This window comes from Dasypus novemcinctus, chromosome 9 (assembly GCF_030445035.2).
Source record: "Dasypus novemcinctus isolate mDasNov1 chromosome 9, mDasNov1.1.hap2, whole genome shotgun sequence".
NCBI classification, from domain to species: domain Eukaryota; kingdom Metazoa; phylum Chordata; class Mammalia; order Cingulata; family Dasypodidae; genus Dasypus; species Dasypus novemcinctus.
In genome coordinates this window covers 63,170,309-63,187,707 of record NC_080681.1, presented here as the reverse complement: position 1 = coordinate 63,187,707, position 17,399 = coordinate 63,170,309, and the positions used below count along the sequence as shown (strand labels likewise).

At 40.2% G+C, this 17,399-nt stretch overlaps 1 protein-coding gene across 23 annotated transcripts in view; it reads left to right on the top strand.

Annotated features, from left to right (window-relative positions):
* The first annotated feature begins 953 nt into the window (after positions 1 to 953).
* SGIP1 (SH3GL interacting endocytic adaptor 1) overlaps positions 954 to 17,399 on the top strand; it is a 238,330-nt gene continuing 221,884 nt past the window's right edge. For 7 of the 23 annotated variants that reach the window (XM_012521686.4, XM_058303418.2, XM_058303415.2 and 4 more), the window contains exon 1: positions 2,029 to 2,293. In XM_012521686.4, the coding sequence (XP_012377140.1) occupies positions 2,284 to 2,293 (10 nt within the window). In that variant the 5' untranslated portion in view covers positions 2,029 to 2,283. The other 16 variants (XM_058303408.2, XM_058303405.1, XM_058303400.2 and 13 more) reach the window with 11 other exon arrangements.

The following is a 17,399-nucleotide window of genomic DNA, read 5'->3' as shown; positions in this document are numbered from 1 at the left end:
AGTGACAGACAGAGCTTGATCCTAGCGTGTTTGACATCGATATCTATCCACGTTCTTAACCATTAGCAAAAATACCTTTGCTACACACACACACAAATCAATGCTTCATGCAGTAATACCCTCCAGTTTTAAGAGCAGTTTAAGTTGTAATCAAGGCAGGTTTTACTTTGGAATTATTTTCCCTTTTAAAATTCAACTGCCTCACTGATATAAGGGGGTAAAAAGCACAAGGATCTGTATCTCCCTGGAGAGCCTTATTTTGAAATTTAGAGGCCACTGAAATATGTGTCCTCAGGGAGAACAGTGGGCTTTTTAAAACTCCTAAGTTGCTAAGGAACTACTTTTTTGTTTTTCTTTTTTAAACTATTAATATGCTCGTTCAATCAGACTCTTTAGTGGTATTTTCACATTTGCTCTGGTGGACAAGAGCTAGATCATGTCAGATGCTGATCAGTAGTAAAAGTTCCGGGGTATATTTATAATATAAATGGTTAATAATATTAGAGACTCAAATCTAATCATGTAATGCATCTTACTTCCTAAAGTCATTCTGAGTATGTTTTTATTTGATGCTCACAACTGCCCTGTAATATCATAGCTTCTCTCTTAGTCATGTTGCTAGAGGAGAAAAATGCCTATTTTCCGGTGCTGTCTCCCCAGGGCTCTTAATAGGTCTTTCCCCCCTATCACTCTTCCTTCTCTTTCTCCCTGTCTGATTCCCAAGCCAACCCTTTTTCTTCCCTAGTTGTCTGAGCCTGGACCTGGTGTCTCGTGCTTCTGAAAGGCTCCTGGAGTTTCTGGGGAGCAGAGTTCTATGACAGACTCTTAACCAGGGTGCTACAGCTCTTCCCTCTTAGGCAGCTGCACCGCATCCAGACCCGGTCCTTTGAAGCTGCAAAGCCCAGAGCTCCGCCCATCCCTCCGGCAAAAACTGGCCACAATTACCGCCCTCCGGATTTCTACAGGGGTGAACGAATGGGTTTGAAAGGGATTACAGACGCAGGAGACCCGGCGGAAGAAAAAAAATTGTGCCGTTTAGAAAAAAGTCCCGCTCCTACCGGGACTGCGCTTGGCAGCTCCAGCCTCGTTCAGTTACCATAAGGAGTCTACCCTCCCCACCTGGGGAAGCAACACCGCTCACGTGCGCTCCGCCGCGGAGGGCGCCCTAGCGGCCGACTCCACCTGGGAGTTGGAGCGGCGCCCCCGGAAGACCTAGCTGCGACCCTGTCGGCTGGCCGGGGGTGGAGCCGTGAAAGCCGTGGGTACCGCTCTCTTCAGTTAGGCGGAGGCCTCCCCCCTCCCTCCCTGCTCCCCCTCTCCCGCCTCTCGCCCTAGAAATTATCTCAGGCGTTCCCTGTTTGATTTCAGAACCCGACTCGGGTGGGTTCTTTTGTTTCTTTGTTTTAATGCCAGTTCCCAGCCCTTCGGCATGTCAAGCGCGATGAATTCCCTGGCTCTCTTGAAGGCAGCTGGGGTGAAATTTCTTCTGCATCATCCTTTTGGGGATAATTGTTTATGATGTGACGTCAGCCGGATTGATTTTTCTCTCTTGAATGAGAGACAAAAAGAGAGCGAGACTACAGATGTGTGCGGAGGGCACAGACACACATTTGGAATTCCTTCAGGGCAAAAGGAGATGGCAAAGCGAGTTTTAAAGTGTGCTAAGACTTCGGGCTGCACGGATTTATTAACAAGTTTTTCTTTAAAAAAAAGAAAAAGGCCCTCCGCAGCGAACCACTTAGGTGCTTCTTTCTTGCGAGAGCCGCCGGTTAAGGTGGCAGCGTCTGATAATTAATCTCGGGTACCCAGCCGCTGTAATAAATACTTAGGAAGCGAGGATGGTCGGGGGAAGTGCGTCACCAGGTGGGGAAGGGGTTGTGTGTTTGGTGACAAGCGGGAGGGCATGGGGGTGGAAGGGAATGGGGACGGGAAATAGGTTCTGTGCGCTCTCGGTGGGTATTGTGTCAGGAGATGCAGGCTGGCTACCATGTGACGCGGTCCAGAGCTGAAGGGATTGGCCGAGGCAGCACAGGCGGTGCAGCTCTGCCGGCTCGCAGTTCCTCTCCCCTTTCTCTCTCAGCATCTTCCTGGGAGTCTGTAGGTGAAGCAGCACCAGAAGCATCCATGGCCTGTCTTTGGGTTTAACACTTGTCTCCTTTGACTTTGGCAGCGGACAGAACAAACCTCCGAAGCGGCGCTGTGAGGATTTAGCTGGAAAGTGGAATCGTATCCTCCTGTTTTTTTTCAGACTCCTTGGAAATTAAGGAATGCAATTCTGCCACCATGATGGAAGGTAGGATGCTCTCTGCTGTAGTTGACAGGCTTCAGGCAAGGTTTGGGCAGAACAGCGTTGAAGAATGTGTGCCGCCAGTGAGCGGCTGGTCTAGAACCTGGTTGCCAGGATTTTTGCAAGCAGAAATGCTGCAGTTCGCTTGCAGTAGACCAGGGCTCAGACTAATGGAACCAAACCACAGGGTTTCTGCTTAGCTCAGAACCTCCAGAGCTCTTCCCTTCTTTGAGAGAGAGAAACCTAACTGTTGTGGGGAGCTGAGATAGAGCTAGGAAAGAGCTTGCAGAGCAAATAAGTTGGGAAAGAGAAGGTTTTCAGTGCTGGGTTCCTGGGACTACACTGATTAAACATTTACAATGGAAACTTGGTTTCTGAAATTGACATTAGACCAGAGAGGTCATTGACAGTTCTCTATACTGTGCTTTACAGGGAACTGTTTAAAATTTTTTAAAAATATCCTGTGAGATATTTTTTATCTCTGCAATTTACATCTTGTTGGGAGGAGAAGTGCAGCATATTTGGTCCATAAGCAGTAGTTTTATGGGGATGTCATTGCAATATAATGAGCAATGTAAGGAAAATATTCAGGCCTCTTGACTCCCGATTCAGGGTCTTATCAGGTTAAAAATGAAATTTCTGCTCCCTAAATGCTTTCCCCATGCACTGGTTCTTAGCCAAGTATCAATGAGTTACTTGCTGATTACCTTTTTGCACTCAATATTAAGTTTAAAGAGAAACTTTTCCTGGGGAGAGGTCTTTAAAATATATTTTATTCTACCAAATTGCCCTTTGAAATCTGAGATAGTGATAGCCAAGACTGGCTCAAAAAAAACCCCAAACAAACAAACAAACAAACAAAAAAACCCAAAACAAACAAACAAACAAAAACACAAACCCCAACAAGCTGATCAAGAAGGAAGCAGGCAGCTCTACAGTGGCTTCCGTTTTCTGTTTTCACACTACAGGATGGTGCAAAAAACTCCTGGCCTTTCTAAGATGACAGGCAGAAATTTGCCCCCAGCCTGGATTTCACAATGCAGAATCAAATACATAATGGGTCTCAAATCGGCCATGAAAATGGCAGAGGGGCACCTCTAGCCAAGGTCTGTCCTATGGATTTTAAACCTTCCTTAGAAATTTACTAAAATGAAATAAGAAAAGGATTTTTTAAAAAGGTTCAGCCTGTTCATATTTGGCAGAAATGAATTATTTTTGCTTTTTCTGTTATGTCAAACACTGTTAATGTGATTTGAAAGAGTGAAGAATTCTAGAGTCATGGTCCACAGATTTTAGAAAATAGCTTTCGAAGAGAGATGTGGTATCATTTCGCTGTGGAGCCTGGTCTTGTTTGCAAAGGGCTCTGAAGCTAGTTTTTCAAATTTAGGCCTAAATAAATAGAGATTACTAATGCTCTGAGATTAAATCATTTTCATTAATTCAAAATGTATTTTATCTTTGAATAACAAGGCAAGACAAACAGAAAGAGTATTACTGATGTACTTTTCAGTTAAGAGCTCATGTGGATTACCCTCTCCAGATAAAAAAAATCTTGTCTAGAGAATTATATTTCTCCTGCTAAATTTCATGTAGCATTTCTTTAAAATGCATCTACATACATTCTGATTAGATTTTAAAATTACATGGGCAAGTAGACCTTTCATATGACTTTTTGCCTTGCAAACTCTGGAGCTGAAGTGTCTTTGAAGGTAGTAACATTTAATGGTGCTCATTAATGAATCTCCCGGTAATATAATCTATTGTGCCATCCCAGAATGTCATTTCAAAGCCCTGTAATAAGCTTATCTGAGCTGCCTAAACTGAAATGAGAACTGTAACAAAGACTTGTGTGGGAGCTGAATTGGCACTATTGCCCTAGGTTTGCCAAATTTATCTAATGAAGGATGTTATCTCAGCACTGGTACTAGTTAGAGGTGACACTATGGATACAGTTGCCTTCTGTCAGATCTTTGCAAAAGAAATTGGTTCCACTGGCTTCAAAATTCAAATGAAACTAATAATTTTTTTGTCTACCCTTAGTTCCTAGTTAAATGGTTTGCGAACTTTATTATCTTAATGCTTCACTGACCTTAATAAAGCAGGTGAGAATTTTAACCAGAAATCAGTTTGCCTACTGATGACCTTCCAAATCAGTTGCCAGTTTTTTGTGTTCATATTTCTGATATCAGATCCCAGAGTTTCACATCTGAATTGCTATTAGTCTGAAGGCATGGTATAGCAGTTATAATTATTTCCATTTAACTCTCCCTAAAGGAAACCAAGCTGTTAACCTTTATTACAATAACTTTGGAAAGATAAGGAACCCTATAAAAGGTACCCTAAAATCCTGTTATGGAAGTTCACTAATGAAACTTAATTTCATTAGAGAGTATGTCATCAAACATCAAGATAGCTAAAGTATTTTCTATAGTCAACAAGTACCACATACACACTCATATACTGTCCTCTACACATTTCTAGAGAGGTAGGGAGCATTTGTTTGCATACATGTGTCTATACATTTCTATATTTCTGAAGTTTATGGTCTACTTCTCAGGAAAAGCATGGCCAAGACAACTTTTTCAAAGCCACTTGTCTACTTTATGTTAAACAAAAGTGAACAAATATTCAGTGGAATGGCTCATAGTTTAGTTTTGTGCTCTCACTTTTATGGGACAAGGATGTAGCTTCCATTCATTCAATGCCTACTGGAAGTCCTGGTCATAGAGAAGAAATGTTATTACATCCCCAGTGATTCTAATATCATGGAAGTCAGTGAAATAATTCCACAGGGACTGAAAGCTGTTTACTGGCAGTTTGTGGCTTCATGGTCCATTTGAAATATTTTTATTAAAAACAAGTATAATATTTCAAGGTATCTGTTCCTTGATTCCTGCATTCTTTATTTTTTGGCAATGATTGGTATTGATTTTTTTTCCCCCATAAGACTGCCACATCACATGGAGCAGTGTGTGACCCGAAAGCTGCTGAGCAAAAGAAATTATTTGCTAAGGGGTGATGTATTGGCTAAACTTACAATATATATGTATGGTTAGGGTCTCTGTTTAAGGGCTCAGGTTTTCATATATATTATTATATTTTGAGACTACATTATAGCTACCTGTATTAGTCAGTCAAAGGGGTGCTGATACAAAATACCAGCAATTGGTTGGTTTTTATAAAGGGTATTTATTTGGGGTAGGAACTTACAGATACCAGGCCATAAAGCATAAGTTACTTCCCTCACCAAAGTTTATTTTCACGTGTTGGAGCAAGATGGCTGTCGAAGGCTGCAAGGGTTCAGACTTCCTGGGTTCCTATGTTCCTGGGGCTTGCTTTTCTCTGGGTTCAAGGTTCCTTTCTTCTTGGGCTGGCTTCTCTTTCCTCTGTGAGCTTACTTCCCAGGGCTCCAGCTTACGGCTTCAGCATCAAACTCCAACATTAAAAGCCCTTGCATCAAAAGCTCCAACTCTGTCCTTTGCCATGCCTTTTATCTGAGAGTCCCCACCCACCAAGGGGTGGGGAGTCAATGCTCTAATCATAATGCAGTCATGCCCAGGTACAAATCAGATTATAAGCATAATCCAATATTTCTTTTTTGGAATTCATTAGTAATATTAAACTGCTACACTACGCCATGCCTTCTAAGATAAGTAAAATTAAGTCATTGTTTCTTAAGACTTCTGTTTATTTGTGAATGTCTGGTGCTTTGTGTTTTCACTTCCATGTTCAAGCTCTTAGGTGCAGTACTGGAAATATAAACTTCTGGGTACTAATGGATTCATCTTATATAAGGAGTAAAAAAACTAGCAAGATTATTTTTTAATGTCACTAAGAAAAATAATAACGGCTCAGATTTGTAGAGTTTTTACTATATGCTGGGCATTATTCTAAGGACTTTACTCATTTAATCTTCATAACAGTCTTATGTGGTAGATACTAATATCTCATATTACAGGTCAGGATAGTTAGCAAGCAGAAGAACCAGAATTTCATCCAGGCAGCCTGGCTCCAGAGTCCATGTCCTCATTCACTATGCTACCCCCTTGGAGTAGAGATAAATTGAAGCTACTGATAAAATTTCTATTCTGTTATTGGGGAAAATACAACAAAATAATTTCTTCCTGTTTCAAGGTACACTGTTACGTACAAGCAGCTCTGTGACATTGTGCAAGTGTTTAAACCTTTTATTTTTTTTAAACAAACAACACTCCCTCTTTTCTCTCCCCCTATTCCCCTGGTAACCTATAATCTGTTCTCTATATCTGTGAATTTTCTTTTTGCTCTAAGTGATATCAAACAATATTTGTGTTTATGAGCCTAGCTTATTTCACTGAACATAATGTTTTCAAAGTTCTTCCATGTTGCAGCATGTCTCCTAACTTCATTCTTCTATTTAGTGGCTGAATAATATTCCATTTTGTGTATGTACCACATTTTGTTTTCCTATGCATTTGTTGATAGCTTTTGGCTGTTGTGAAAAATTCTTCTATAAACATCGGTATACAAGTATCCATTTGCAACCCTGTTTTCACCTTCCTTGGTTAAATGCCTTGAAGTGGGACTGCTGAGTCATATGGTAATTCTGTATTTAACTTCTTGAGAAACTGCCATATTGCCTTCTCCAGTGGCTGCACCATTTTACATTCCCACCAACAATGCTCTAGAGTTCCAATTTCTCCACATCCTCTCTAACACTTACATTTTGTTTTATTTTTTAAAATTATAGCCATCCTTTTGGGAGTGATGTCATATCTCATTGTGATTTTGATTTATATTTCTCTAAATAGCTAATTATATTGATCATTTTTAAACATGTTTATTGGCCATTTGTCTTCTTTGGAGAAATGGCTTTTCAAGTCCTTTACCCATTTTTAAAATTGGGTTGTTTGTCTTTTTTGTTATTGTGTTATAAAGTTCTTTATATGTTCTGGATATTAAGCTGTTATCCAATATATGGTTTGAAACTATTTTCTCTCATTCTGTGGTTACCTTTTCATTTTCTTGATAATTTCCTTCCATGCACAAAAGTTTTAATTTTGATGAAATCAAATTTATCTGTTATTTCTTTTGTTGCTTATACTTTTGGTATTATATCTGAGAATTCAGTCCAAATCCTAGGTCATGAAGATTTGACCCTGTTATCTTCTAAGAGTTTTATGGTTTAGCTCTTATATTTAGGTCCTTGATCCATTTTGAGTTGATTTTTAAATTTTGTATATGGTGTGAGTTAGGGGTCTACAGTATTCTTCTGTTTGTAGATATAATTTTCCAACACTAGTTGTTAAAGGAACTATTCATTCTTTACTGTATGTACTTAGCACCCTTGTCAAAAGCAATTGGCCATAGTTGTGTGGCTCTATTTCTGGAGTTTGAATTTTGTTCCAGATCTCTTTGTCTATCTTTGTGCCAGAACCACACTTTTGTTTACTGTCACTCTATAATACAATTTGAAATCAAGAAATGTGAGTCTTCCCACCCTATTCTTTTTCAAGATTGTTTTGCCTGTTTGGGGTCCCTTGCAGTTCCATAAGAATTTGAGATTTTTCCATTTCTTCAAAAAAGGTGCTGGAATTTTGATAAAGATTGCGTTTTTATATTGGACAAGTATATATATATTTAAGGACTTGTTAGGCTTAATTGCAAGGTGGAAAGTGATTTCACAAATTTTATTATATTTCCTACTCACACCTACCTGCAAATAAATGTTTTCTACATAAAATTATTTTGCAAATCTCTTTCTAAATTGTAAAAATCAAAAATAATACATTGAAGGGGAAAATGGTGGAATGGAATTTGAACCCAAGTTCATTTAACAACAAAGCTCATATTTGACCCTTCATAATACTTTAAATAGGAATCTTTTTTTTTTACTTTGTATTAGGGTAGGGTATGTTAACTTAATTATAAATAATCATTATAATAATCCCTAGTTGCTCATCCTGTCTCTCTCTGACTTAAAAATAGGTACTCACAGAACCATACACTTTAATTCCTTGTTAATGCGTTTTATCTCTGTAATAGGTTATTATTATTAGATAAATTTGAACAATTCTAGGTTAACAGATCTTCTGTTGCTGTAAGGGACCTTATAAACAGTAAAGGCTTTCTCTTTTTTCTATCTAGAAATGGAGTTTTGCAATATTTGGAAAATGCTTTGACGTGATCACATAAGAAGAACAAAGCATCTTAAAACTGGAAGCCATTCATGTTATAGTTAGCTAGGAAGTTTAAAAGGAATGCTTCTAACTTTCCTATCCATTTCCCTCCCAGGAATGAAGCAATTATTTTGGAAAATCCAAGCATGCATATGAGATTCTAATATATTTTCCATCACTTATATATAATTTCTCTCCATCATTACTATTCTGCATAAGTTCCCATCCAATCCAAGGGTCAACTTCAAACCTCCAGAAAGAATAGTCTTTTATTACAAAAAAAAAAAAAAAAAAAAAAGATCATGCTAGAAGAATCTAGATAATTCTTTCAGTTGTATTTGGCACATAGGCTATCCTTTTTTCAAATAAACAAATCACAGGAAATTTTTAGCACAACTTTTATGTTCTGAAAGTTTGTTTGCGAGTTGGTTACTTGGGACATGTTTTCCCACAGGAATAATGATATAAATGATGGTTAGATTCTCACACTAGTCCATCAAAGGCTATTAACCCATTATATAGCTGAAATACTAAATATTTGTCATGAAGTGTACAAAGAACAGTACTGTTGCAATGGTAATTAGCCAGAAGGGAACAATGGCATGAAATGTTTTTAATTTCAAATGTTGGTGTTTGAGGGAAGGAAGGTTTAATTAGAGGAAAATAAGGCAGTGGAGAGAAATTTTGATGCTGTCTTTTTCAGTTATGTTTAATTTTAGTTCCATATTTGTGACTTTACTTTTTCTCCATTCAATTCTATCATAGAGTTCTGCTGTTAAATTGTGATTAAGGTCATTACATAAACTCACAAATGGAATTAAAAGAGGGATAGAGAATTTACTGAGGTGACTGTGAAGGAGTTGGAAGAGAGAAAAAGGATAAGCAGTTATAATGAACTTAGGCTTATGTGTCTGAAAATGTCCCTGAGGAGAATATAACTGAATGTGGGCAATGACTTGGGGAGCATGGTAAGTGCAGGATACCCCTGAGGTGAAAATGGGATGTCAGGTAGAGTTGTTGGGTCTAACCTGCTTTTACACTGACAACCAAGTATTGCTGTGGGCACAGGATGTCTTCCTTAATAGCAGGATAGCAACTGGGCAAGAACATTTAGACTTGGGGAGGGGTGAGTCTTCCTTCCTGGAACTGTGTATCATCAATTAAATGCATCTACAAAATAGCAGAAAGATATGTCATATCCATGGTTAAATACCTCATTTCATGTTACATACTTGTTTTAAAAACTTCATATATCCCCAAACCCCCAAATCCATGGCCTACAGGAACCTGGAGGCACTGGTCCACTTTTCCTCTCTCAGCTTGGTCTGATGCCTTCCTCACACTGATTGATAGCCATACTTCCTATCTCCAGGTTTTAGAACAAGTACTTTACTGCCCAGTGCCTAGGATATTCTTTCCCTAGCTCATTGAATTGCTGATTTTCTTGTGGTCCCAGCAAAGGAGCCACATCCTCAGAGATGACTTCCCTGTCATCCTTGCCATCCCTTGCTCCCAAACACCCACACCAGGCCACTGAGTCTGACTCAGTCCCCTCTCTCTTCTCAGAGCCCTCTTTGCATTTTGTGGTTTTACTGGTCTGTGGGCCAAATCTTTCATTCAGTGATAAGCTCCACGAGCGCCAGGGTCTGCCCTATCCATATCCACCTCCGTGTCCTTAGCTCTTAGCATACAGCTTTATTTATTGAATAAGTGAGTGAAACAATCCAGATGAGTATCTATTATACATTGTTAGGTATTTTTGTGGGTATTATGGTGGATGTAAGAAATGTTAGTGCTCAAATGTATGTTCTTTTTGAAGAAACAGGATCTATAAGCATGAAACAATTAAGGAATAAGACATTGTAATATGAATTGCTAATTGCAAGATACAGGTAATACATTCTAAGAAGCAAAATAAAAGAAATAGTCTAGCTGAAAATATGTACTGAAATATGGAAATGTTGGTGATTAGCTCCAAAGAAATGATTTTATAATGGAAAGCAACAAGTTATAGCACAGCTATTCAGAGGAATTCCCAGAGGTTATTTTGTCAATGTGTCAGATGCTTTTTACTCTTCTCTCTCCTTTCTGCCTTTCCTGTATTTCTGCCTTTTGTTCCTCCATTTTTCCACTCTTCCATCCCACCTTTCCCTTTTGGAGCATTTTCCTTTCCTCTGGTTTATGACCAAGTCTGAAAATTGTTTTTAGGTAGAGCAAAAGAGTGTTTTCCAGGAATAAATGAGTGTTAAGGTTTGTTGTTTTTTGTATGTGCAGTGGAAATGTCACTGTATGTGAGGTTTTTCAGAAATCAAATTACTCCTGATTGAGATGAGATGTGGAGGCATTTTTGGGACTTGGAGTTGCCCTGGATGGTGTTTCAGGGGCAATCACCCGACATTGTAAACCCTCCCAGGGCCCACAGGATGGAACGTGGGAGAGTATGGGCTATGATGTGGACCATTGACCATGAGGTGCAGAGATGCCCAGAGATGTACTTACCAAAGGCAATGGATGTGTCATGATGATGGGAGTGAGTGTTGCTGGGGCGGGGAGTGGTGGGGTGGGGGTGGTGGGGTTGAATGGGACCTCATATTTTTTGAATGTAATATTTTTACAAAATGAATAAAATTAAAAAAAAAATTACTCCTGATTGAAGAATTTATCTTAGAAGCTCCACATTTCCTCTGAGTTTGTGCAATTGGGTTTTTGGTAGAAAGAGCCTGGACCCAAGAGTCAGATTTGGTTTTGAACCTAAACATTACTGCTCCTTGGCTATTTGCCTTGGGAAAGTCACTTTATCTTCTTGGGGCTGTTTCCTCATGAACAAAATGAGAGAAATGATCTGCCATCTCTCTAGAACTTCCACCTCTAAGAGTCTATGGCATTTACTAAATGATTTCAGTTCCTCATGTCTACTTCCCCTAGGGTTTGAATACTTATGATTGATTCCTCTTCCTCCCACCTCAAAATGTACTTGTCTGTGACCTACAGATAATTCAAATGAATTCTTATCTGCCTTGTATTATGTTGATTTTCTTGTATTGTTGTTTTGCATATCTGTCATGGATTAGAGTTAAATCTTTGCTGTATTGCAAGACAAAAAATGCACTTCTGTACCCCTTCTCTATATCCCCTAGCATAGAACTGATTATTTATCACAAATTATGTATTGAGTCTATACTGGGTGCCAGGCAGTGTTCTAGGTACTGAAAGTCCAGTAGAGAACAAAATAGATGAAAACATCCTAAGCTCTGTGGAGCTTCCTGTCTGGTGCAGAAAAGAGATAAAAAGTAAAATATAGCATACATTAGGTGGGGTAAGTACTATGGAGAAAAATAGACCAGAAAAAGGGGAAAGAGGGAGTAATGGAAGGGGTGGGGGTGGGGGGAGTGGTGCTGCAGTTTTAAATTGATGGGGATGGAAGGCTTCACTGAGAAGGATACTTTTAAGCAATGATCAGAGGGAGGAGAGGGAATGAGCAGGAAGAATCCAAAGATGTAAGTACAAAGTGCAAACAACGGCCCTGAATGAGAGTGTGTCCCCCATATAGGCAGAATAGCAAACTGGCCAGCGTAGCTGGAGCCGATAAGAGGGGTAGGAGCATGCATGAAAGGAAGTGAGAGAGGTAATGTACAAATAGGCACCTATGAGTCTTTGCAATGACAGGAAGACCAGTTTCTTTTTGCAGAAGTCAGTCAACATGATCCTTGTGTCAGATAGGTCTGTGAGTGTCTTATGATGGCGCCTCTCTAACCCATTCTTCTCACATGTTTAAGTAAATGGATGAAGATCATGCCCTTGCCTTACTTAGCACGTGGTTCAGAGTCCAAAGTTATGACTAAGCCACAGAATGGCTGAGAGCTCAGCTACAGCTCTAGTCTTGCACTTTCCATAGAAGAGATGTAGCTCTGTCACTGGATTACTTCAGAATAAGAATTACACATCAACTCACACTTTTTTGGCCCAAATACCAAGTTCCTTTATTTTATTTTCAATTCCTACTCACTTCTATTATGTATCAGGATTATTGTTTTAAAGTTTTTTAAATAAAAGGCATGTAGAGTTACTAATTGAGGTAACACATCTTTTAATAATTTGTATAAGGAGGAAAACATTGTGCTCACTTGGGCACACTTATGACCTCACTGTCATAAGATTATGTGACATTTGCACATATCCCAAAGATTCCAAAATGCTTCATTCACTCAACAGGTATATATGGAACTTTTTCCTTAGACTTAGGCTCTGTTCCTGGCACTGAGAATATGGCAGCAAAGCAAGACAGGTGTGGCACCCATCCTTAGAAACTTACAGTCTAGTATATATCACATACTATACTTGTGCACATATTTTATTCTCACAACATCTCTCTGTAGTAGAAAGAATAGCCATTACTTTCCTTATTTTATCCTTATTTTAAACAAGAGGAAACTTGACCCCAGTGTGGTTAAGTGACTCACTCAAAATGACCACCTTACTAAGTGGCAGAGCCAGCACTAATATTAACCATACCTGACTCCAAGTCAAGTGCTCTTTATTTGGATGAAAAATATTTGAATTTGTTCAAACCTGTGTCACTGGCTGATAAGCAACCAGTACATCATCTAAGTATGATATGGTATTTCAAAAGCTTTCTCAGAACTAAGGTAAATTTTAAGTTCATCATCCTCAGGCCAGGCATCAAATTGAATAAGGCCACCTAATAGCAATGTTCTATCCCAGTCTCCTTTCAGCATCACTCACTCTTTTTCTAGGATTTTATGATGAGAAGGGCCCTGTAATGTCACTAGTCCAGGGGACTCTCAATTTTCACAGCTTACATTCTGGGGGAAAAAAAAAACATTTTATCAAAAAAGCAGTCTCCCACTATGAACAAAAGCCTTTTTTTTTTTTTTTTTTTTACCCCTGAGAAGGGCAGCTCAGTATTCACTGACATTCTGTGAATGCCTTGTTCATTATCATGAAAACATGATAATGTGTGCCACCACTGGTAGATTAACCAGTCTCGTCCAACCTCGTTTTACAGTTGAGGAAACCAAGGCCAAATGAAACAACTTACCTAAGGATTTTTATTCTCTCTGTAAGAAAACAAGTCAAAGTTTATTTTAGTAACGATTCCAAAACTGAATAGAAAGACTTGGAACCCTTGGTGTCTTTCACGTTCAAAGGTGCTGAGGCTGGTTGGGTGACTGCCCAAAGACACACAAATGAATGTGTCCCCAGGGTCCTTGTTCTACTGAGTACACATACAATGTGGCCATTTATAGCTCTCTCCTCTGCTTCTGTGGCTCATAAGTCTGCACTCAATGAGTCAGTGCAGAGCAGTGGGAAGAACCAGGACATGGAGGGACTCCACCTCCCTAGTAGCTCTGTGACCTTGAGTGAGTTCTGGAACTGCTTCCAGCCTCAGCTTCCCCGCTTATAATGTGGGAATAATGCCTGCTCTTCCTACCTTGTAGAGTTGTTATAAAGATCAAGTGAGATAAAAAATAGGACAACATCAGGAAAAAGTACGATGCAAATGCAAATTGCTTTCTCAGATGGTTCTCTCTCAGCTTAGTTGTCACATGTGGGTTTCTTAGCATCCTGCGGCTGGGCATCACAGCTTTTGATTTTGCATTTCAAGTAGATTATCGCTGCACCTCTTCTGCAGTTAGGCCTTTCATATCTTCACCATACTATTCATTCACTAGCATAGTCTGTCACCCTTTAGTCTCAGTGTCCATGTTTCTCTCTGGTCTCAGCCTCTTCCTTAACCTTATATTGCTGAGCATCTCTGCCAGTTGATTTCAGTTGGCACATGAGATGATATTACTTTGCTTTCCCTAGCAGGGGCAGTTCCTCAAAGTCAAAATACAGTGAGCAAAACTGGAATATAGTTTGTCTGTGAGGCTGGCCTCTGCAACTGCCCTTAGTGAATCACTGAAAATGTCATAAGAAAAACTGCCCACAGTTCTAGTTTTGGTAACAATGTAGGAGCTACTCTTTAAGCCCTGTCACAGGTAGGCCCCTCCTTCTGTCCTTCAATGCTAGCTTTCAAGGTTCTTATAGCCTTCTTATGCCCCCAATTCAAAGAACGGTGTCTACCAGTAGCCAAGCTAGAGTTGGTTCTTGGATTCATTCTTTTTTTTCTAAAGATTTATTTTTTATTTATTTCTCTCCCCTTCCCCCCTCCCCGCCCCAATTGTCTGTTCTCTGTGCCCATTTGCTGCGTGTTCTTCTTTGTCCTCTTTTGTTGTCAGCGGCACGGAAATCCGTGTTTCTTTTTGTTGCATCATCTTGCTGCATCAGCTCTCCGTGTGTGCGGCACCATTCCTGGGCAGGCTGCACTTTTGACGTGCTTGGTGGCTTTCCTTACGGGGTGCACTCCTTGTGCGTGGGACTTCCCTACGTGGGGGACATCCCTGCATGACAGGGCACTCCTTGCACTCATCAGCACTGTGCATGGGCCAGCTCCACATGGGTCAAGGAGGCCCGGGGTTTGAACTGTGGACCTCACGTGTGGTAGACGGATGCCCTATCCACTGGGCTAAGTCCGCTTCCCTGGATTCATTCGTAAGCCTTCCTGCCTTCCTGCCTTGCATCAATAGGTTCCCAAGAGCTGTAGATTATCCTTCTAAATATCTCTTGATTCTGTTCTCCCCTCTTCATCCCCTGCTACCATATCTGATTAGATCTTCCTAACTGCTTTCCCTGCTTCCATCTTCCATTCCATCATCCTCAGAGCCCCCACAGGGGTCAATTTCCTCACCTATACAAAAGACTTTGATTGGTGCCCATGCTGAGATAAAGTCCACACACTTTTCTGTGAAGTACAAGCCCTTTCATATGCTGGCTGCCTTCTATCTTCATCTCCCAATGCCCCAGCCAGACAGAAGCTCTTTGCCATTCTCTTTCCCTTATATAGGCAATTCCTTCCCTTCCCTGTATGGTAACAGCCAGCTATGATGACTCCAGGTGAAAAAAAGTACTCTTTTCCACAAAGCCTTCCCTCCTTCTCCAGGTGGAAAGTGAGGTACTCCTTTCCCTGTGCCCACTTGAATGTGAATTCTTGCCCTCCAAGCCCACACAGCAGAAGGTTTGAGGGCACTGACTTTGGAGTCTACTGACCTAGGTTGACCACCATGTATGTGACCTTGGGAAGCTAGTGAACCTCTGTTTCCTCATCTGGAAAATGGGGGTGAATTAATAGTCCCTCTCTCACGGGAATAAGTGAGAAAGTGCACTTGTAGCACTCAGCTCAGAACCTGGCAGAGAGTTAAGCTCAGTAAATCTTGGCTGCTGTTCTTTTCTGTTAGGCACATTACTCTCTTATACCTAATTGTTCTGATCCTCCCCCACTGGACCAAAGACTCTGCCAGAGCAGGTACTGTGTCTCCTGCATTTTTCCATCCCCAATGCCTGGCATGTGTTAATGTTCAATAAATTATCATTGAACGAATGAGTCATGTCTAGGCATCACAGATCATTTGGAGATACTCAGGCCACCAGCATTTGCTTGCCAGGAGGATTAGAGTTAATATCTATGAACATTTGGAATAGTATTTTGCCCATAGTAAAGGCTTATGAAATGTTACTCTGCTGGGCACATCAAAAACACCAGTAGAGTTTTTTGATGCTAAGCAGTACCCTGGATTGTGTTCTCTCCGCTCTCCCCAAGGTACTCATCTGCTGTGTGGGATCATGCTGGCTGAAAGCCACACTCTGTTTCTAGAAGCATGCAGTTAATCTAGTATTGCCCACATGTTGGCCCGACTCCTTTAATTATTTTTCTCTGATTTTAGGAAAAACCAGATTTCACTACAGAAAAAGTGGAAAATAGGACAATACAAAGAATAAACTGAAATCACCAATAATTTCATGTATATGAAATAACCGTTTCTATAATTTATTGAGTATACAAATGGCCTTTGGAAATAGACAAACTTGAGACTCCTTAAGCCTCAGCAATCTCATCTGTCAGGAGGTGAAATAGCACCTGACATATAAGATTGTTGGGAGGATTAAACAAGATAATGTACAGGGTGCACTTAGCACAGTACCTGGAATATTAAGTAAGCGCTCAATAAATGGTAGATCACAATAACTTTGTTAAAGAACTCAATTACATGTGTACATACATATAAACAGGCATATTTGCATATGCAGATATGCTTGTGTGTGTATGTATACATGTGTGTATAAACACAAATACATTTTTATGTATACTTAGCATTAGGTTGTCACTATTTTCCTAGGCAGTATGTATATTTGTTAAGAGCATGGGATCTAGAGACAAACTGCCTGGATTAAAGTCCAACCTCTCTACCTATCAACTGTGTGACCTTTGTTATTTAACCTCTCACTGTCTCAGTTTCTTCCACTGTAAAATGCAGATAATCCCTACTTCAAAAGGTTTTATGAGGATTGTTTTAGTTTGCCAAAGGGCTGCCGATGCAAAGTACCAGAAATGCGTTGGCTTTTATAAAGGGGATTTATTTGGGGTAAAAGCTTACAGTTCTAAGGCTGTGAAAAAAGTCAGCTACTGATGATCCTGTTGTCCTGCCATGTGGCACAGCAAGATGGCCACTAATCTCTGCCGAGGTCTCTTCCTCCCCCTTCAGAATCTACCATCTCCCTGAGCTCAGCAATGGGCAAACAGGCTTAGGGCTTGTCTATTTCTAGACCTCCTCTATCAGTCTCCGCTTTCTCCCCAAGTTCAGCTGTGGAAGCTATCAGCCATATGACTCATCTCTTTATGAGCCTCAGCTCTTTGAGTCTGTCAGGAGCTTCTCTGCTTGAGCTCAGCTATGGGAGAAACTGGAGTCCTTTCTCTCACCTTGCAGGATCAAATATGGCGAATTCCTTTATCTCTCTATGTCTCTGTCTCTATCAGACCCAGCAAGAGCAAGAGCATGGAGACTCAACTTGAGTCACACCTCACTAATGTAGTCCAATCAGAGTCGATCTTATCA